General features: G+C 39.6%; 1 protein-coding gene across 1 annotated transcript in view; it reads right to left on the reverse strand.

The window, feature by feature from the left end:
* The window catches only part of PKHD1 (PKHD1 ciliary IPT domain containing fibrocystin/polyductin), a 593,425-nt gene that overhangs the window by 320,274 nt on the left and 250,989 nt on the right, over positions 1 to 22,162 (reverse strand). Inside the window, exons 44-46 of the mRNA XM_049894022.1 lie at positions 11,997 to 12,109; positions 9,564 to 9,669; positions 6,243 to 6,377 (exon numbers count right to left, since the gene is read on the reverse strand). Coding sequence (XP_049749979.1) covers positions 6,243 to 6,377; positions 9,564 to 9,669; positions 11,997 to 12,109 — 354 coding nt within the window. The remainder of the gene's footprint in view (positions 1 to 6,242; positions 6,378 to 9,563; positions 9,670 to 11,996; positions 12,110 to 22,162) is intronic.

Raw genomic sequence — 22,162 nt, forward strand, 5'->3', positions numbered from 1 at the left:
TTCCAAGGAGCAGCTAGTGGATTCAAACTGCCGACCTTTTGGTTAGCAGCCAAGCTCTTAACCACTGTGCCACGAGGGTTCCAACATTAAAGATAGTTACAAAAAAAGAAAAACAGAAGAAGAGAAATCTAAGGAGATAAGGCCAGTATAGAAATCAAAAGAAAACTTAAATACTATGATCAATAATCTCAGAGAAATAAGTGTATTATATCTACGAACAAGAAGAAATCTAAAAGAGAATTTTCAAAAAAGAATGTGTAGTATTCAAAAATAGGAGAGCAGAAATAAGAAATGTAATATAGAAATTGAGGAAATATCCTACAAAGCAGAACACAAAGAGATGGATAATTAGAAAGAAAATTTAAGATTAGAAAAACAACTCAAGAGGTCCAAAATTCACATAATAGTCTCAAGAAAAAATAAAAATATAGGGGAGGGAATTATCAAAGAAATAATTGAAGAAAACTTCCCAGAAGAGAAAAACACAATTTTCCAGACTGAGAAGGCCTGCCCAGTGCCGAAAACAGTGGTTAGAATGAAGAGACATACCGAGGTACATCCTATTGAAATTGCAAAACACCAGAGACAAGGACAAGATCTTAAAATCTTCCAAGGAGGAAAAATAAAAGATTACATCTGTAAGACCAGTAATCAGAATATCGTAAAACTATTCAACCTCAAGACTAGAAGGTAGAAGACAAGAGAGCACCTCCTTCGAAATTTCAAGGAAAAGTCAACTCCAACATGGTATTCTGTATCATCAACCTACCAACAAGGTGGTCTCCATACATGACTCAAAACTCATACCTTCTATGCACCCTCTTTTTTTTTTCCAGAAAGTTACTAAAGGTTACGCTCTAACAAAATGAAAAATTAAACAAAAAAGGAAGAAGATGTGGGACTCAGGAACAAGAGTTCCAACACTAGAGAGAGGTGAAGGAAATCACGGGATGTTGGTCAAGAGAGATTCCAGGATGTAGGTGGGAAACCTTCTCATACGCTGCTGGTTTAAGTACAGACACTTTGGATTGTGGTTTGGCATTATCCGCTAAAGCTGAGGGGATACCCTGTGACCCATCAGTTTTGCAACTCAGCATATACTCAACAGAAATGCATGCATATGGACACCAAAAGACTTACAGAAGAATGTTCGTAGCATCATTATTTGTAATAGACAAAACCAGAAACAATCAAATGTCCATTATAGCACCACTGGTTTAAAAAAAAAAATTGTGGAGCAGTCATAAAACGGAATATTGTTGTTGTTTGCCACGGATGGAGTCAATTCCAACTCATAGTGACCACACAGGATAGAGCAGAGCTGCCCCATTGAGTTTCCTTGGCTGTAATATTTATGGGAGCAGATTGCCAGGTCTTTTCTCCCGAGGAGAGGCTGATGAGTTCAAACCGCCAATCATTTTCTTAACAGCCGAGCGCTTAACCATGGTGCCATCAAGGCTCCTTATAAAATGGAATACTACATAACAATTAGAAGCAGGGATGGTGAGACTTCAGCTTGCTTACTTTGGATGCAACACCAGAAAAGACCAATTGCTGGAAAATGACATGTTTGTTAAGGTCAGGGAAAATGAGGAAAACACTATTAATGAGATGGACTGACACAATAGCCTCAACAATGGGCTCACATATATCATAGGAGATGATGAAGATGGCATAGGACTGGGCAATGTTGCCTTCTGTTACAACGTAACATCATCACAAGTCAGAGCCTGCTTGATGGCAACTACCAACAACATAGAAGTCAGAAGAACAAATTACTGCAACACACAAAAACATGGATGAATCTCACAGACATAATCTTGTGAAAAAAACCAGGCACAAAAGAGTCGAAATACTTTATAATTCCATTTATATAAAGCTCAAAAAAGGCAATATTAACGTACGCCAATAGAAGTCTGAATAACCGTTCTCTTTGGCTGAGGAGCGGAAGCTATTGACTAGTAGGAAGCATAAAGAGGCTTCAGTGGACCTGGTAATATTTTATTTCTTGATCTGGGAGGTATATATATGGTGTGTTTGCTTTAGAAAAATTCATTGAGCTGTTCTCTTATGATTTGTGTACTTTTCTCCATGAATATTATATCTCTATAAAACATCTGTTTAAAAAAGTGAAACAAATAATAGAGAATAGCAGCATGGAAGATGGGAGGGTGAAGAAAGAAGTCAAAGGAGTTTAAGGTCTTTGAATTGCTCAGGCGAAGTTTAACAGTGCTGATGTAATTTAGACTTAGTGAAGGCAAACATGCATGTTAAAAACTTAAGACCAATAACTAAAATAATCATAACAGAATGAAGGGCTTCAAATGAGTAAATAGAAAAAAATATACGATTGAATGCAAGGCAATTTAAATTAGGGAAGCAGAAGGAAAAAAAAAAAGGATTGCAGACTGGAAGCACAAAATAAGATGGAAGAAATAAATGGAAATATATGGGCAACATTAGCACGTGATGGTAACTGAAACCACAAGAGAGAAGATGAGATTTCTCCCAGAGAGTACAAGTATATTGAGAAGAGAGGGGGCCCTATAAAAGAATTTAGAGAAACAAAAAGATGAACAGTCAAAATTGAAGAAGAGAAATCCACAAGTGAAAATCAGAAGTAAGCCCTAGAGAAACGGGAGGAAGAATTAAGCAACCCCATCAGCATGTATCTAAATAGATATTTTTTTTTAATCTCAAATTAATTACAATAACAACGAAAAGACAGCCATCCCAAAGATACTTCCAAAAGTAGAGTGACCATAATTTATGTCCAAACCAGGACATTTTTGAGAGTGAGAAAGGGGATGTTAATTAGATAGAATGCCAGAACAACACATATGAACTAGCACTGACCATGTAAACTAGGATGTACAGTGATGCTACAATACATTCTTTTTTTCTTATATATTAAAGCCACCCTCACTGATAATTATTCTACCCATCTTGACATAAAGGTAACATGGAGTATGAAAATACTAACATATATACAAGTATGCCTAAAAAAAAAATCCTTCTGATGACGAAAATTCTTCCAGAAAGTTGTATTTGTTCTAGGATTTGATTCACTGATAATTCTGTGCCAACAATTATATGTGGGCAGATGATCTAAGAATGGATTGGTCAAATTTTCTAATAATCTGAATTCCTAAAGAAATGGCAGGGACTCGAAAGACAGTGAGTAAAATCAGAGTTCTACAATCACAACATTCAGGTGGTTACATCTACCAGGTTATACCTTTTTTTTTTTTTTTAAATTGACATAAACACATAACATGCTGTGTTAAATAAAGATTAATATATATTTTGTTTGTCTGAACTCTAGGATTGCTCAGAGCCTTTAATGTATTAACATGCAGTGCAAATTTCACGGGGTAGGGAGGATATGGTAAATGGCATATCCTAAATTTAATTAACCCAAGAATCCTCCTCTTCCTAAGTGCTCATTGCCAAAGCCATTTTCTAATGGAAAGAGTACTGGACCAGGAATGGAAGGATATCAAGGTGGTCCTAGCTCTGCAATAATAGGCATGAATCTTGAGCCGTCATTTGATTTCTCAAAGCTTTCATTTCTTTACCTGTAAATTCAGGAGTAGCATCTGGGGTCTTAAAAGCCCGCGAGCAGCCATCTGAGATGCATTTATTGGTCCTATTATTCCACCCGGAGCAAAGAAGAATGAAGAAAACCAAAGACACAAGGAAAACACATGAACCGCAGACTCCACCAGCCTGAGACCAGGAGAACCGGATGGTGCCCGGCTACCACCAATGACCACCCTGACAGGGATCACAACAGAGAGTTCCAGAAAGCAGGGGGAAAATGGCGAACCAAATTCAAACTCACATAAAAAGACCAGACTTAACTAGTCTGACAGAGATTGGAGGAACCCCTGAAACTACGGCCCCCGGCACTCTCCTAAACCAGAACTGAAACAATTCCTGAAGCCCATTTTTCAAATATTAAACCAAAAAACCCATTGCCTTCAAGTCAATTCCAACTCATATCCGACACTACAAGCCTATGAAACAAAAAATAACACGTGAGGAACGTGGTTCTTAGTTCAAGCAAACATACAAGACCAAATGGCCAGCTCCTATCCAGTAGCAGGACAAGAAGGCAGGAAGGGTCAGGAACTGGATGAATGGACACAGGGAAGCCAGAGTAGAAAAGGGGTACGTGCTGTCACATTACGGAGATTGCAACCAATGTCAAAAAAGGATAAACCCAGTGCCGTCATATAAATTTTTGAATGAGAAATTAATTTGAACTGTAAACTTTCCCCCAAAGCACAATAAAAAAAATAAAATAAAAAGAAGTCCCTGGGTGGTACAAACAGTTAACCCCTTGGCTAGTCACCAAAAGGCTGGCAGTTGGAAACTACCCAGAGGTACCTTGGAAGACAGGCCTGGTGATCTGCTTCCAAAAGGTCACAGCCTTGAAAACCCTAGGGAGCAGTTCTACTCTGCACACATGGGGTCGTCATGAGTCTGAATCTACTCAAATTCCAACTGGCTAAATTCAGGAGTTAGAACTAGATCATCTCTTAAATAACATTTATCGCTAATATCGTACGATTTTGAGAAATGGATGAGTAACCAGCATCCACATTTCTCCTAGAACAAAACTGAGAAGCTGCCTAATGCTTTTCATCAGGACCTCTCATCCTGCACTTACTATTAAGAGACTGAAGGATCCTCAGCTGCACTGCATTCCCAGTAAGTCACACACTATGGGTGTGATTATTTTTAATTATCTCATAATAAGCACTCTTTGGTCATAATTTGTATCTTAATTTCTGTCATTCTCCCATTAATTATGATGTTTATTTAACATCAGTTAAGCTGTTGTGACATTAATTAATGGGATAGTTTAATTACTCAGCTTAATGGGATTTTGTTTTTAGCATCTACTGTAAGGTTGTTTCTGGGAAATTTAAGGGTCTTTTATCTACCAGCATCATAGATTTGAAATCTGGCTCTCCTCCTCTTAAAAACTGTGCAGTCTAAACAGAAGAAACAGCTCTCTCAAGGAAGTAATCCTTTTAGAGAAAATGGAAAACTGGCAGGTATTTCCCTCCTGAAAAGAATGGTTCAAAAGACATTTAAGACAGGTTTGAAATTGAGCATAGGAAAATATATCCTCAATAAGAAAATGACTTTATTAATCTTAAATTTATATCCATCGCTAGTAAATAATCTCCAAGGAAAAGTACAAATGTCAATAATTAGCATTTCAGTTGGGCAAAGCATTCAGAACTAAAAAGAATGTTCTTTCCTTTGTTCAAAGAAGTACTATAGGTCTCTTCCATATGTGATGTTTATGACAATGTGATTACTAATATGCACATCAAGTAACTCTTTTACAAACAAGAACTAGGGGACCTACTATAGGTTGGAAACTTATAGAGACCAATGGAAGCCATGGCTTTCCCTTAAAGAGAACCGGTACTTCTCATGTGGGAAGTACTCTGTTTAGCTCTGGTACCTGGACTTTGCAATGGCTGAGAAGTCAGTCAACTATACTCTGACTTTTATGATGTAGAAACAGACATTTAGGTAGTATTAAGAAATTACATAAGAAATCCTAGTACACTATAGCAAATTTTAAGTAAATTTATATTACCAGATTCTGCCTTTTTTTGGAGTCCCTGGGTAGTGTAAACAGATAAAGTGCTTGTCTGCTAACCAAAAGGTGGGAGATTTGACTCAACTCAGAGGCACATGGGAAGAAAGACCTGGAGATCTACTTCTGAAAAATCAGCCATTGACATCCTTATTGACAGTTCTACTCTGACACACATGGGGTCAACCCAATAGCAATTGGTACTGGTACCGGTACCTCTTTTAGAGAGTACTCGATATAGTGTAAGGTCCCCATGAACAAAATGATGCAGAGCAATGATATGGAATCATCCTACTCCATAATCCTGTAAGATTAGAGAAAATTAACCTAAATAGTTATATTTATTACTGAATTTTTACAGATAATATTTCTAAATCACAAGCAATTAACTCATGACTTTTATGATTTATGTGGACACATAACATTGACATCATGTGTATGTTTGAATTTTGTTGTCAATATCACCACTGTTACAAATAAAAAGCTCTAACTTTTACCAATAAAATACAAGATTCACTAAAGAATGCTATTAAAATTACATATCCCGAGTCACCAGGGAGCCCAACACATACGATTCTGTTGTGATGGACAACTAAAACAATCACAGTAAGGCACTTACCTTGTGGGCAAAATGACCAAGTAATAAGCTGTCAGTAACTGAAGTATTTGCATCACTTTCCAAGATGTCAATTCCAAAATCTCTGCACCAGTAAACTTGGAAGTTTTTTAGGTGAAGATTGCTATTTCTAAAAATCTAGAAAATAACAGCATATGTTTTATGGCAAAGGTCTACAGCTTGGTTTTTCTTTCAGGCTTTCTGTAGCTCCTTTAATTATTGATTAAGTATAAACAAGCATGCTATATCATATTTAAACAGCTTTTGTCCATCCATATCTTTACAGACATCCCAAAGTTGCCACGAGGTCAGCACTAACTGGTCCCCTTTGGTAACACCCCCTCTCCACTTTTCATTTCTCCTCATGACACTAACATACTAAAAAGGTCAACATGAATGCCCCACATATCTAATATAAACTTGTAGTTGCCAAATCACACAAAATAGAGAAAACAGAGCACCCAAGAACTCTGATGCTTAACATTCTCCTCAGTGTAGTAGATATTAACTAACATTGCCAGCAACTTGCAAACATGAAATAAGTAATTCAGCATGAGGACTGATTCACTGTATGTAGCCCCAACGTATGTTACGTGCACCTGCATTTATGGCTACTTGGGTTAGAGTGCCTGAGCAGGGATCAAATATTAACAGAATGTCACTGGTAGGCAGAAGCCTGGGTTTTCAGTTAGCTCTTCCAGTAGCTGACTATGTGATCCTGGGCAAGACATTTCACCTCACTTAGGCCTCTGTTCAGCCAACTTTAAAATCTGCATGAAGATCAGGGTAGCAGATAACCTAAAACAGTCATCCCTGTATTTATTACATAGGGTCATGTTTACATTCGTATCTTTAACTGAAGATTTTCTATTAAGGCCAACGTATCGTTGATTTATCATAGTATGGTCCTTCTACCTGTCAACTGGTCTTGCTTGAATTTTTAAGAATTGAATAGCTTGCATTCCCTATTGTATATTCACCTGAAGTTGTTGTTGTTTTAAAACAAAATAATTCTTTAAAAGACATAGAGGTTTATTTAACCAAGCAAGGCATGATCTGAATGAATGACTACAGTTATAATCTAATTACAAGCATAAGTCCAAGTTCTGGCAAATACACTCACATTCAAAATCAGTTAACACCTAGAATTACCTAGGGAAACTGCTAATTTTACAAGGAAACCAAAATACAACAACAAAATGCACCAATTTGTGGTGTGAATACAGCTTTTGCAGTGTACTGTCATCTCTCCCTCTTCTAAATAATCACTCTGCACTTCTGAGATAACTCTTGTTAACATACATGAGAAGGGTTAGATTGTTAGAGTTGGAATCCAGGAATTCTTAGCTGTGTGACCTTAGCAAGGAAAATATCCTCTTAGATAGTTTTCTCATATACAAAAGGAGGATAACAATGGTATACCCCCCATAGTTGTTATGAGGATTAAATAAGAAAACGCACAATAAATATTAGCTATCAGTATTGTCAAATAGATTTAGCCATATACAAACTAGAAATTTTACCTAATGGAATATTCAGTTCAAGAATCTAGATATCTGACACTTAATGTCCAAATGACAAGAGTATACTCTTCTAGGCACTGTACACACAGGCACTTATTTAATTCTCAGAACTTATCATTTAGGGAAAAAAAAAAAAAAATTTTTTTTTTTTTTTACTATCCTCATTTTACACAGGAGATAGGAAAACTTAGGGGATTTTCCCAAGGCCATGAAGAAAGTAATTAGGAACACTTTTTTAAAAGTAAAAGGAATAACTGAGAGTTTACAATAGCTTTGCACATAGGAGACTGGTTAAGTGCTCAGCTTCTAACCAAAACGTTGGCAGTTAAAACCCACCCAGCAGGTCCATGGGAGAAAGATCTACTGATTTGCTTCATAAAGATTACAATCAAGAAAACCCTATGGGGCAGTTCTACTCTGTCGCATGGGGTCACTATGAGTTGGAATGGATTCGACAGCACCCAACAACAGCAACTGTCATGTTATTTAATTTCCCCTTTATTCCTTCCCAAAAAAAGTGAAGTTCTAAAAGCATTCTCATTATTTGAGCTTTTGAATGATTAAATTTAGAACACAAGAGTTCAATTTCAATCTGTTAAGCTCTATTTTTCCTTTCACAGGTTTAGCATTTCTGATTGCAGAACTTGAGAACTGGCTACAATTAGTGGTTTATTTCCTCTAGAACAAGGCTATTGAAGAACAGGAAGACAGGGTCTACAAGACATGAATTGCTTCTCCACAAAAGAGGGCACCCAACAAATATTTGTCACCCCATATTCATAGTACTTATAGAAACAGAATATTTATAAAATCAAATGAGAATACTGAATATAATTGGAATCTTTCCTGTTAGCTACCCTATTTATATATTTTCATGCTTTTTCCAGCAACAATTTCCTTTCTCTTGGTGAATATATGAAATAAATGCCTGGCTTTCTTATTGTGACTTGGTTTTATATTTATATTCCATTTCCCAAATTCCCTGTAAACATATTTCCTCATCTATATATCCTTGGCTCTAGATTTCTAAGTCACAGAGAACAGGTGTATATATATATAAAATTTCATCTGTATAGTACCAAACAGTGATCCTGTACAATATCTACATGCTGCTGTTAACAGTGAGTATTGCTAGAAAATCACTGTAACAATAAAAATTAAATGATTGAACATGAACCTTTTTTTATGTCTTTTGAGGAAAAATATAAATTCAACTCATTTACAAAGATAACAATGGCACTTTGGGCTGGAGTTTATAAAAATATAAATTCAAGTCATTTACAAAGGTAAAAATGGCACTTTGTGTTGGAATTTTTGTGCTCCAATGATGAGCAGCACTTTTTCTTAAGCCTGAAGCATGTATTATTCGGGATATTAGGGTGTCAAATGCACAATATTTGGGGTCTAGAATCTACACCAGGTTGTGCTACTAATTAACTGTGTGACTTTGGACAAGTCTCTCTACTTCCCTAATTTATTATCTCTAAATGGGGAAGAGAAGGACGGAATGGATAACTTCTGGATTCCCTCCTGGTTTTAAAATTCTGTGATCCCGTTGTTCTCTTTCAGAGCTGCTGGAAAGTCACCACAGAGGAAACCAACTAATCATGCTTGCTGATTATAAATTGGTTCATTCAATGACGATTCCACACACACCTATGATGCCTTTGGCTCTTTAAAACTGTGATAATGTTGCAATGTTCCCCTAAGTGGCAAATCACCTCCCTTTAAATAAAAGATGCATAGTAAATCACCCCAAGAAAATAAAGGTTTTAATAATAATAACTAAAGAAACGTTTACCTGGGTACCACCTGCACTTCCCCAAACTGTGAAGTTTTGGAACAGGGTGGGGCCAGTGCTATTATCCCATAGTGGCTGGAATTTAGGGTATACGAAGAGGCCATACCTAGAAAACAAAACCCAAGAATGAAATTTAGCCAGTTTCGATGTTTCCCACTTCTCACTGGAAAATACAAAAGTAAAGGGAATGAATGGGGGAGAGTGGACCTGAGACCTGTGACCTCTCTCTTGACTCTTGTCACCCATCCCTCAGACTTTCCAGTCTTTTACCCTTCATGACCTGCTTCTGGATGGCAACCGGATGTAGACTGCCATGATCCCCTGCTGTTGTGTCGGCCCCTCTCTAGGCTCACCCCCTTCCTCCCCAGGAGAGTGGACACCTCCGTCTAGTGCTTTAAGACATGATCCCCTGCTACTCTATCATGCTCCCCTCACCCTCCAGACTTACGCTCTTCTGAGGAGACTAGATACCAGCACCTATAATCCCTTTACCTTCTGTTCTTCTACCTGAAATGCCCTCCCACTGCTGTTCTCCGGACAACTTCTTCCTTCACATCCCAGGGCTGCTGAGAACTCCTGGATAATAGTTCCATGATTAAACTGGTAATTTCATTACATAAGTACTAATCCCAGCCTCAACTGGCATTTCAACATTGCTTAGCAACCTTTAATACTGCCTATTTCACACTCCTTATCATTTTCCATCATAGTAGGATTACTACACTATTATTATTATAATTATTTGTAGCTGTGATGGTAAGGCTATGTGTCAGCTTGGCTGGGCCATGATTCTCAGGGTTTTGGCACTTGTATAATGTTGTGATCACGCCCCTGTTGAAATCTGATATGTGATCGCCACCATGATGGAATCTGCTGAGTGGTACCGGCCGGGGTGGGGCCTGTGGCAGCTCACTACTCCCTCAGCCTTCATCTCTCTGCCTTCCGCCACCTACTTCCTTCCAACTTGCTTTGCAAAGGTTGTTGGCTTTTTCTGGATCCAGCAGCTGTCCCTTGCCTGACCTCTGGTTCTTGGACTTGAGCTAGCAGCTTACCTGTCCATCTTGGGATCCGTCGATCTTCACACCCTGGAAGCAAGAGTCCTGCTCCCCAACCTGCCTATCTTGAGTTCACCAGCCCCTTTAGCTAAGTGACTCAGGAGAAACCTTGAGGTCTTGCCTGACGACTTTGGGGATTCCTCAACTGTCACAGCCTGTGAGCAGGAGTCCTGCTGTCCGACCTCATCTTGGGTTCACCAGCTTCTGCAGCTCCGTGAATTGGGAAAGGCCTCTATCCTGATCCAAGGACTTGGGATGTTCTAACCCCTTGATATAAATCTCTCTCTATGTATTTATACACGTTACTGGTTTTGCTTCTCTAGAGAGCCCAGCCTACGGCAGTTTTTTTTTTTTTTAAAGCTATCAATTATTGAGTTCCTACTAGGTTTCAGGAGGAGCCCTGATGTCACAGTGGTTAAAGTGCATAGCTGCTAACTGAAAGGTTGGTGGTTTGAAAGAAAACCAGCTGCTCCATGAAAGAAAGATGTGGCAGTCTGCCTCCATAAGATTACAGCCTTGGAAGCCCTACGAGAAGTTCTACTCTGTCGTATAGGGTCTCTATGAGTCAGAATCGACTGGGTGGCAACACGTTTGGGTTTTTTTGGTTTGTTTACTAGGTTCCAGGTGCTCTCCTAGATACATTACATAAATCATCCCTAATTCTCTGACCAAACCTTCAATATAGTTTGGGCCCATTTTACAAATAAGGGATCTGACCCTTTAAAAAAACAACCAAAAAAAAACGAATTTACTGGGAAAAGAATCCAGATCTGAACCAGGGCCTGATTGCATCTGAAGCCTTCATTTTTCGCATTCTCCTTGAATCCCATATCCCACTTTGTTGCACCATTCTCTTGTTCTTAGCAATGACCCTGCCCTCTACATAACAAAGACACCAACATGATTGAAAGTCCCTCCATCCTCCTCCTAATTATCTGAATCCTCTCTTCTCTTCACTTCCTCATTTTAGAGTGTTCATAGTAGATGGGATGTATACTTTCATATTTACACTATATAACTACATAATTGTACTATGTAATGTACAGAGTCCAGGCAAAGAGCTCCTCAGCTTCTCCACCTCAGCTCCTGAGCCCACGTACTCCAGCCTCCCAGGGGCTCTGCACTGCCAGTTGCTCCTAATCTCTTGAAGGTTTAATTGCTCTCTCTGTTGAACTCTCCTCTGGCCACAAAGGTGCACTCTGCCCTACTGCCCTCTCAAGTGACTGTGTCTCTTTCCCTTCCCTTCACCACCAAAATTCTTACACAGAAGCACTGTCAAATCTCACATAAATAACAAACATTATACCCTCTGTGTGAAGTGTCTTGTCTAAAGCATAAGCCCTACATCCTAAATATAAATGAACTTCCCCAAAGTTACCTTGTACAAGAATGTGCAATGTTCTGGGTAAAGGAGAGAAGTGGAGCCTGTGATGTTTTGCTGGTCACAAGATGAAAAAAGTAGCCAAAACCAGCAGCACACACCCTGTTCCCCTATAGAAATTAAAGAAGTTAAAATTAGTTATTCCACGTACAATAAGGTTGCTGAGAAAAAAAAAAGTCTCTTATTTGTGCCCATTCTGCTTTTTCAGTCACTTTTTGTGAAGGTATGTTGATACTTTCATGGACTCATTTATTCTTTTTCATTCCCAAACCAAAAGCAACTCACTACCATTGAGTCAATGCTGACTCATAGCAACCCCATAGGACAGAGTAGAACTGCCCCATACGGTTTCCCAGGAGCACCTGGTAGATTCGAACTGCTGACCTTTTGGTTAGCAGTTGTAACTCTTAACCACTACACCACCAGGATTTCCTTTTTATCCCCAGAGGGAATAAAAAACAAAGACTACCATTCCTCTTATTCTAGGCCACTCAACCAACCTGTATTTTACCCACCACAATAACTGACATCTCATGGCTGAAGCCTCCTTGTAAGCTTGCAAGGTGAGAAGGTTACTTGTAACATCTAGTCTAAGCCTCTCCTCTTTAGTATGTATACACAAGAATCTATAGTGGCTCTCCAAGACAAAAGATGTGTCCATGAAGGCAGGTCTACACAAAGTGTTCGCTCTGATCACTGGAAAAACTCAATTATTTTGGCTGTAAGATGAAAGCCACATGGTTGGACTGACCATGCCTTAGCCCTGGGGCACAGTGGTTGATTTCAAAAACAACCCAAATATCCCTAATAAGCTATAGTCTTGATTAATCACTTTAATATTTATAGGACTCACTATGCAAATAATTTAATGTATGTTATATGTTCATACAAAACCTAAATTCATCACTAGGTCATAAGAGTTTGGGGCTCTAATTCTGATCAAGCTGAACACAATGAGATTATCTTATTCATTCACTGTGGAATATGCTCTAGGACGAAGTAGAAAAATGGCTTCCCAAAGAGCCTAATAGGTACACAGAGGTATTTTGCTTGGCCTGTCCAATATTTACGAAATTTTTTGTTTCCAATATTTTAAAACAAGGAGACTTTATATAAAAATCCAGACTCCTATCTTCTTAAAAATACTGGGCTCAAACTCCTGTAGAGTAGCCATGATCAGCTGAAGCTAAGAAGGGCCTACTTTCTTACACCATGGATTATTTTGCCTAAGTCCCTACCCTTCCCACTTCACTCATTTATGATATCAGCCTAGCCCCTAGAGGCATTTTGAGTTTGCAGTCTCGTACTCCAGGACGTAAAGTTGTTGGCTAATATCAAAGATATGTTGGCTGTTGTATAGAAGTTTCTATTTATTCCTTCCTGAATTGCTCCCAAGTTCTCTCAATGCACACCATCATATGAAAGGAGGTTAGTCCTCTCTTCCTCTCTCCATCATCAGGTAGAATGAACTCTAAGGAACATAGGGGGTCTCTTCAGGCTGTTCCACTGGGGTGGCAGTTTTAGAGGGAAAAATGAAACTATTGAGCTGCTGAGCTACTTTCCACGTATCTGTGTGCTTCTACGCCCTCCCAGCCTGAGGCTGTTGGTCCAAGGCTAAGATACCTGCATCTACCTGGGGAATAGAAGTCAAGGAAGAGGCTGCTTAGTCTGCCTCTGGCCAAAGGATTGTACTACAGGAATAATGGGAGTCCCTGAGGCCCCCACAAGTTTATCCCTGATCATCTGGGGGATTTGACAAGGACTGGCTGGAATGAGACAAAGAAAGCCGGGAGTGTCCTCTCTGTGGTACCTCAGTCTCTAAGGAGCACAAACTATGGGACTAGAAGAATTCATCCTGAACCAAAAGACATTTGCATCAGGACACAGAAAAGAGCATAGAAACAGGTAGGACTCCGACACTGTGCAATCCAACAAGGCACTGAATATCTTTCTTTAAAAATCAATATCTCAGCACCATAGTTGCCTCTGTACCACGCTCAGTGGGGACTATACTGTGAACCTACCACTAGAATAGCTTCTTAAATTTTAATGCACACCCAGGGTAGGTTTGCCAGATTTAGCATATAAAAATAGAGATGAGCGGTTAAATTCAAATCTCAGACAAGTTGTGAATACTTTTTTTAGTATAAGTATGTCTCAAATATTGCATTGGACCTATTTATACCAAAAAAAAAAAAATTGTTTACCTAAAATTCAAGTTTAAGAGCATCCTGCATCTCATCTGGCAACTCTAACCTGGCGGAATGCACATTTCTGGGCCTCACCACCAGACATTCTGATTTAGTAGTTATGTGGAGGTTTTGTGGGGTACGGTATTCTGCACTCACAAGCACTACAGATGGTTCTGCTGCAGGTGGTCTTTTGACCCCATTTTGAGAACTACTCTTCTAGAGGTGACTGAGACAGAGATACCAAACTGTCAAGTCATCAGTGGTCCTAGGAGATGTTCCAAGGGAGAGACACACAGGGAAGGCCACATTTCCTGGCAATTCTACCTGGAGCTGCTTCAGGGGCCCACTGCAAATGGGAGTCACCACTGATAGCTAAAGGAGATTGGAGCCAAGAAAATCAGAGTGGGAGGCTTAAACCAGTATCCTGGTAACCAGCAAAAATATAGCCCAACTCAGTGAGAGTTTTATTTATGTTGAACCTTTTTCTTTTCCTTAGAAGTAGTTTAACTTTTTTTTTAAGTTACAACCAAGCAATAATAATACTCATAGTTTAGCTTTATGGAAAATCCACTACAGTCCAGGTACCAAATTCTATATCAAAAACACCCATTGCCATTGACTTGATTCCGGCTCATAGCAACCCTATAAGACAGAGTAGAACTGCCCCATACGGTTTCCAAAGAGTGCCTGGTGGATTCAAACTGTCGACCTTTTGGTTAGCAGCTGTAGCCTTTAACCACTACACCACCAGGGTTTCCACCAAATTGTATAGTCTCGTTTATTTTCAAAATTCAGTGAGTTATGTGTTATTATTGCAAAATTTCACAAACAAAACAAAAACTGAAACTCAGAGATGTTGAGTAACTTTCACAAACTCAAGCAGCTAATAATTGGCAGAGCCAACTCAATCAGTGCTCAAGCCTGAAATAGTCACAGACTATTTTTTTTTATAGCCTAGGTAGAAAAATAAAGGCAGGACCCAGAGCCAGAACACCAAACTACAGGATGCTAAGAGCCTGCAGGGACGCACAAGAAAAGGAATTCTGACAGTAGAGTATGATGCAAAGTCCTGTCACCAGGTCAAAGGCAGACCAGGAGAGTTTGCTGCAACCTCCCCAATACTGGATGCAACATATTGAACAATGGTACTTTGACCTGTTGTTAACTGGTGGCCTTAGAGCTCAACTGCTAACCAAAAGGTCGGGAATTCAAGTCTACCAGCTGCTCCTTGGAAACCCTATGGGGCATTCTACTCTGTCCTGTAGGGTGGCTATGAGTCAGAATCAACTCGACAGCAATGAGTTTGGTTTGGTTTGGGTTTATCTGGTGGCCAGGACTGAAATAGTGTGTGATACTGCTATATTTCTTATAGCTTTCTCCAAAATGGAAAAGCATTTTTCAGATTATGTTTAAATAAAAAATTACGTTCTTCACACCAAAAATCCTTCTTTCCTCACCACACAGAAAAAAAGAAATGTTCATATCAGAGTGGAGAAAGAGACATGGATAACGATATAGGTCGATTCCCAACAGTAAGCAAGGAGACATGACATTTTGAAAAGTACATTTAAAGAGGAAAAATCCATTACCATCCAGTCGATTCAGACTCAGAGCGACCCTACAGAACAAAGTAGAACTGTCTCATAGGGTTTCCAAGGAGTGCCTGATAGATTCAAACTACCAACCTTTTGGTTAGCAGCAAGCTCTTAACCACTGCACCACCAGAGCTCCTCAAAGAGACAAAAAAAAAAAAAAAAATGCTGTTGAGTCGATTCTGGACAGAGGACCACAGGACTGAGGACTGCCCTACAGGGTTTCCAGGAAGTGCCTGGTAGATTCAAACTGCTGACCTATTGGTTAGAAGCCGTGGTAGCTCTTAACCACTATGCCACCAGGGTTTCCTAAAGAGGCAAAGTGTTCTGAAATTCCAGCATTATTGAAGTTAATGTACACTGGCTACTAACACAGGAATTTTAAGCAAGGAGAGATGAAGAGACTGAGATTACCTGCCATTGTTATTTAATATCAATGCAAATACTGAAGGGTGAAGACACGGTGGGGCACAAGAAAGGGTTAGGAGTTAAAGAGGAAGTTCTGACCTGCTCAAGGACAGAACTCTTTCACAGAGCCACAAACAGCTAGCTCAGGGAGTTTTTACCACCTCCTCAGTAAGGACATCATGCTTGGTAAAGTAGAAAAAAAAAAAAAATTTTTTTTTTTTTTTAAAGAGGAAGACCCTCAACGAAACTGACACAGTGGCTGCAATAATGGGTTCAAGTATAGCAAGGATTGTGAGGACCCAGCAGCGTGTCATTCTGTTGTACATAGGGTTGCTAGGAGTTGGAAGAGACTTGATGGCACCTAGCAACAACAATAGTAAGGAAGGGCTGAATGTGAAGACTCTAATCATAGTATTTTAATTGTAGCTCTTACCTATCTATTTATGCTTAGGTTGAGTAAACTTGTTTTATGCTGTGGCTTCAGTCATTCTAGACTAATTAATATGCTATTAACTTTAATTCCTAAATGAAAAGGCAACTTTGGAAATAATTAAAAGTAGGTCTCTGAACCTGGATAACTCATTGGGAATCATAATACAGCAGTACGTCCTACAGAAAAACCAAACCTGTTGCCATCAAGTTGATTCTCACTCATGGTGACCCCATGTGTTTCAGAGTAGAACTCTGCTGCCTAGGATTTTCATGTCTGTGACCTTTTCAGAAGCAGACTGCCAGGTGTTTCTTCCAAGCAGCCTCTGGGTGAGTTTGAACCACCAACCTTCCAGTTAATAGCCCAGCATTTAGCTATCTGTACTACCCAGGGACTCCTACATCCTACAGAAGAAGACCCCCTAAAGAGCCTTATTCCTCTCTGGATGTGCCACATGTTTCACTGGGAACACAAACATATGCAAGCGTGCACATGAAATAGTCAGCCAAGCAAAGTCAATACGGGAGAAAAACTCAAATAAGTTGTTTTAAAACCAACAGTACTCAACTCTGTGCCTCCTGTGAGAGAAGAAACAAATGCACCAATGTCCCAGTTCCCCCAGGCCTTCAGTCACCAGGGAAGTGTGAGTCAGAGGCAGAGTTTACCCAGGGACTAGAAGCCTGGCCAGCGAACAGCAGCCAGGAACCTGGTCAGGGAAGCCAGGCTGACACAATAGCCTGATGTTGTTTACTTTAGACTGTTATTCACCATAGACTCCAAGGAATTTTTTCACCCAGGGGTTTTTGTAAATAGACAGCCATTCCTCATTTTTAACTCTTTTACAGAATGTGTTCTTCCTTGGTGGACTAGCTTGCCCACTCTCCACTGTTTCAGTATTTTGGATTCTGAGCATTTCTCCAATTTTCTGACACTACTTAAAATTCTAATCACATGTCTCACTTACCACATGGTACTCAGCAAAAATGACTTTTAGATATCATTGAATATTAGGTTGAATTACCATGCCGGATGCCAGCATGACTTCAGGGATCCGGGGCTATCTCTAAGATTAGAGTTATCTTGGGATGGCATAGCCTAGATCAGTGGTTATCAACCAAGGATGATTACTCCTTAGGGGCTATTTGCAAATCACTGGAGACATTTTTGGTTGTCACAACTTGGGGATACTACAGGCATCTAGTAGGTACAGACCAGTGATGTTGCTATGCAGAGAACAGACCCCCACATCAAAGAATCATTGTCGTTGTTAGTTGCCATCGAGTCAATTTATATGGCCCAAAATGGCAATACTGCCACAGTTGAGAAACCCTGTTCTATAGTCTAGACTAGAGCCATGTGTTATCTAAATAACTCAATATCCCTTCTCCACATTTTGATGGAAAGACCAACCTAAATATGAAAACATGGCTAATTACAATAAGAATGCTTCAATATCTTTACTTTGAGGGTATTTATCTCTTTAAAAACAATCGAATCTGGCATTAGGCTTTCCCAAAAGAGTATTTACTAGGATTGAATCTGTTATCTCAATTCTTTTCTTTGTGCTACAAAACAGAACATGATTCTCAGCTTTAGAAAGAATCAATGTCTCTGAGTTGTACAATACAAATGCCTAACATATCTCTACATTCCCCATAGATACTCAAGGTATCACCAGAGCTGTTGATTCTCAGTCGTGATTACATAGCTGAAATCTACCCTGGGGCAGTACACGTGTAGCTCCACCTTCCACATAACCTGCATTGAGCAGCTTTCTCTACCATACCTATAAGCCACAGAAAAGGCTGTGGGTACACAAGAACTGAGGGTCAGGAAATGGTTGGCTTCTTAAACACCTATCTTTTCTGCAACTATGCAACAAAGACAAAGGTCCACTAGAGGTCAAAAATGATAAACTCACTTGGACACACACCTGTGCTGCATTACCAGTGAAATCTAGTTCATTACCAAGACTTTACAAGGAGGGGAAATGTTCAAGCATTTCAAGAATGTATTCCCGGGGTTACATCTTTATTCATTACCTTTGCTAGAGCAGGTGCTCAGAATGTAAGTTTTTTCAAGAATGAACGGATTTCTTGAATATCTCCCCTAGCACCACTAGTATTTATGGAGCATCTGGATGATCATGTATAAATGCTTTCCAAGTATTGACCTTCCTTCTAGTTGGGTAGCTGATAAGTCTTAGTCTTACTTTTCTTTTAAAGAAGCCCTTAACAGTCAGCTCACATTAGTTCCCAGCTCTTTTTACTCTCAGTTCCAGTTGGGTATGCTACAAATGATTCATGAGGAAAAACCACATATTTATGCAGGCAGCCATCGCCTTCTGGGGAAGGGTTTAAGGCAAGCAGGGAATTTTGTGTGGAAATCAATTCTTTGCAGAAGTCAGTGTATTATGGACAGTCAAGCAAGAGAAATTCCAGAAAGAAATTAACTGCCCAAGTAAGCCAGCTCCTTGAGGTCTGCATCTATAGTCACTAGAGAAAAGAGAGTTAACCCTTCAGGCAGCTCTTAAATATACATTACTATTGAGTGGGGGAGCCAGAGACCTGAAGCTGGGCCTTTAAACACAGTATCCCCTAAAAAATTGATTCACTAAACCTGAACAAATTCCCTTCAAATTAAATGGATGTTTCCAAAAGGCTCTTCTTTAGGGTTTTTCACAGAATACCCTAAGCAGGAGTCTGTCCATAGGAAATTTCCAACACGTCCATAAATAGGGGATACTCTGGACCTCTGAAAGTGAACAAGCACTCACTGTTCAACAGCAAAGACTTTCCAGCTTGAGATTATGGAAATAGACTGACGTAAGTTATGTCTTCAGGAAAGCTTGGGCCTCTGAGTAGATAAGAAGGAGCCTCCTTAAAAGGAGTAGAGACTGAGACGCTGGTGTTGTTGAGTGAAGACAGCCTGGGCAGTGCAGTGCCCTAAGAAGCTACAAACGAACCTCTATCAACGTGTTTTTGCAAAAGGCCTATCTAAAAGTATGCAAAAGAATACCACCACAAAGCCATTGAAGACTCAAACAGGGTATCACACATGAATTCTCCCTGGCAAGAAGGCACAAAGTTCAGGTTTTGCTTCTCAGAGGAATTGCCTTGGACTTAGCTATACTCTGGGCACGGAGGCAGGGACCATTTGCGGCTATGAGAAGTAAAAAAGAGTATCACACTTGAAATCTTCTTGTACCATGAAGGGTTGAAGGTGAGTGAGCCATAAAGGTGATTGGCTGGCAGCCAAGGTGAGCTCCTTACTCTGTGGCCATGGGTTTTGGTCCTAGGGTCTGAGTCAGTGCAATTCTGGAATAATATACAACCACAAATCACTGCTGAGACCAAGGGACCAACTCCTTTTCTTCCCCTAGCTACCTGCCAGGTCAGAGATTCCAAGGTCAGATTCATGTATGTGGAAGAAAGGTTAGGCTTTCAGGGTTGGTTGCTCAACCATTAAGAGTAGGTCACCTTCACATTCAAATAAGGTCCGTAGTTTAGTTAATAGTACTGTACCAACATCAATTGTTTGGATTTGATAATGTTCTTTGGTTATGTAAGATATTATTATTGGGGAAGTCTGGACGAAGGGTATATGGGAATTCTCTTTTATTTTTGCAACTTCTGGCAAATATAATATTATTTTTAAATAAAAAGTTTAAAATTACAAAAAGTAGAAAAATATCAATTAATCTCAATAATACAGTGACTTTTTAAAAAATAATTTTCCAGGCTGAGAGAAAACTGGAAAACAAGGTGGGAGAAAGGTCATGAAAACTGACCACACACAAGGCTTGGGTATGTTCCCTTGAGGGGCAGTCCAACTCTGAGCCACTCGTAGCAGAACCCAAGTCACCACCCATGTAACAGTTCCGCAGTATAAAGGAATCTGTCTCCCAAATGTCAGACCATTGAACAATCCTAGAGGATGGCAAGTTTTTCTACCACATCTGTTTCTATTCTATGCATTACACACGCACTCACACGCACAGACACACCCAAGTTGTTGCTGTAGCCTCCTTATCTCCTTTGGAATAAAGGTCTGTTATGGATTGAATTGTGTCTCCCAAAAACTTATGTTGAAGTCCTCATACTGGAGTACGATGGGTCCTAATTCAATATGAATGATGTCCTATGAAGGAAGAGAAGAGACACAAATATTCAGAAGGAAGATAGCCATGTGAAGATATATCTACACACCAAGGAAGAGCTAGGGCTAGTAGAAGCCAGGGAAAGATGAGAAAGAATCTTCCTCTAAAGCTTTTAGAGAGAACATGGCCTTGCCAACACTCTGAATTGGGACTACCAGCCTCCAGAACTATAAAACAATAAATTTCTGCTCTTATAAGCCATCCAATTTGTGGTACTTTGTTATAGCAGCTCTAGGAAATTACTACAAGTTGTATTTCTAAAATATATTATTCAAAGTACTCTGTGTTTCATCCACACAGGACACAATAGTAACTCATAGCTTGCTCAATGACTGAAATGAACTTTATTGTTTGTAAAGGGGTAGGAGCAGCACATTACTTTTAGGTTTTGCACATGTTGTTTTTGTTGTTAGGTGCCATCAAGTAAGTTCCAACTCATAGCAGCCCTCTGCACAACAGAATGAAACACTGCCCAGTCCTGTGCCATCCTCAGGAGGCCCAGTTGTAGCCCATGTCTTTAATAATGGCACATTTCAGCCAATACGCAGACAAAAGAGGCAGCATAACAGAAAGCTGGTGTCACAGCTGAAAAATTGGAGTGGGCAGCACAGGATTTAACAGCAACGGATGAGTTCAGCAGGATCTAAAAGATGTAACAAGTTAAATATCTTATTTTTCAGTCATCAAAATGATTACAGAATCTACTCTCTACTTTCCTCTTCCTTCTCCCACTCTTTAGTTATAGAATTATCCCTACATTTATTCATTTATTGCAGTCAATAAATTTTTATTGAGCACCTACTAAGTGCCAGACCTTGTGTTAGGTATGGTCTAAAAGTCAATAATCTAATGACAAGAGAACTACAGAAATTTAAGTTCATCAAAGATGACTGTGTCAGGAATATATCTAATGACATCTTTGCTTTTTAAGATTTTAAGGAGGTCTTTTGCAGCAGATTTGCCCAGCGCAATACATCGTTTGATTTCTTGACTACTGCTTCCATGGGTGTTGACTGTTGATCCAAGTAAAATAAAACCCTTGTTCTTGATGTTGTTAGGTGCCATCGAGTCAGTTCCGACTCATAGTGACCCTATGCACAACAGAACGAAACACTGCCCAGTCCTGCACCATCCTTACAATCGTTGTTATGCTTGAGCTCATTGTTGCAGCCATCATGTCAATCCACCTCGCTGAGGGTCTTCCTCTTTTCCGCTGATCCTGTACTCTGCCAAGCATGATGCCCTTCTCCAGGGACTGATCCCTCCTGACAACATGTCCAAAGTATGTAAGACGCAGTCTCGCCATCCTTGCCTCTAAGGAGTATTCTGGCCACACTTCCTCCAAGACAGATTTGTTTGTTCTTTTGGCAGTACGTGGTATA

Source organism: Elephas maximus, chromosome 1 (genome assembly GCF_024166365.1).
Source record: "Elephas maximus indicus isolate mEleMax1 chromosome 1, mEleMax1 primary haplotype, whole genome shotgun sequence".
Classification (NCBI taxonomy): Eukaryota; Metazoa; Chordata; class Mammalia; order Proboscidea; family Elephantidae; genus Elephas; species Elephas maximus.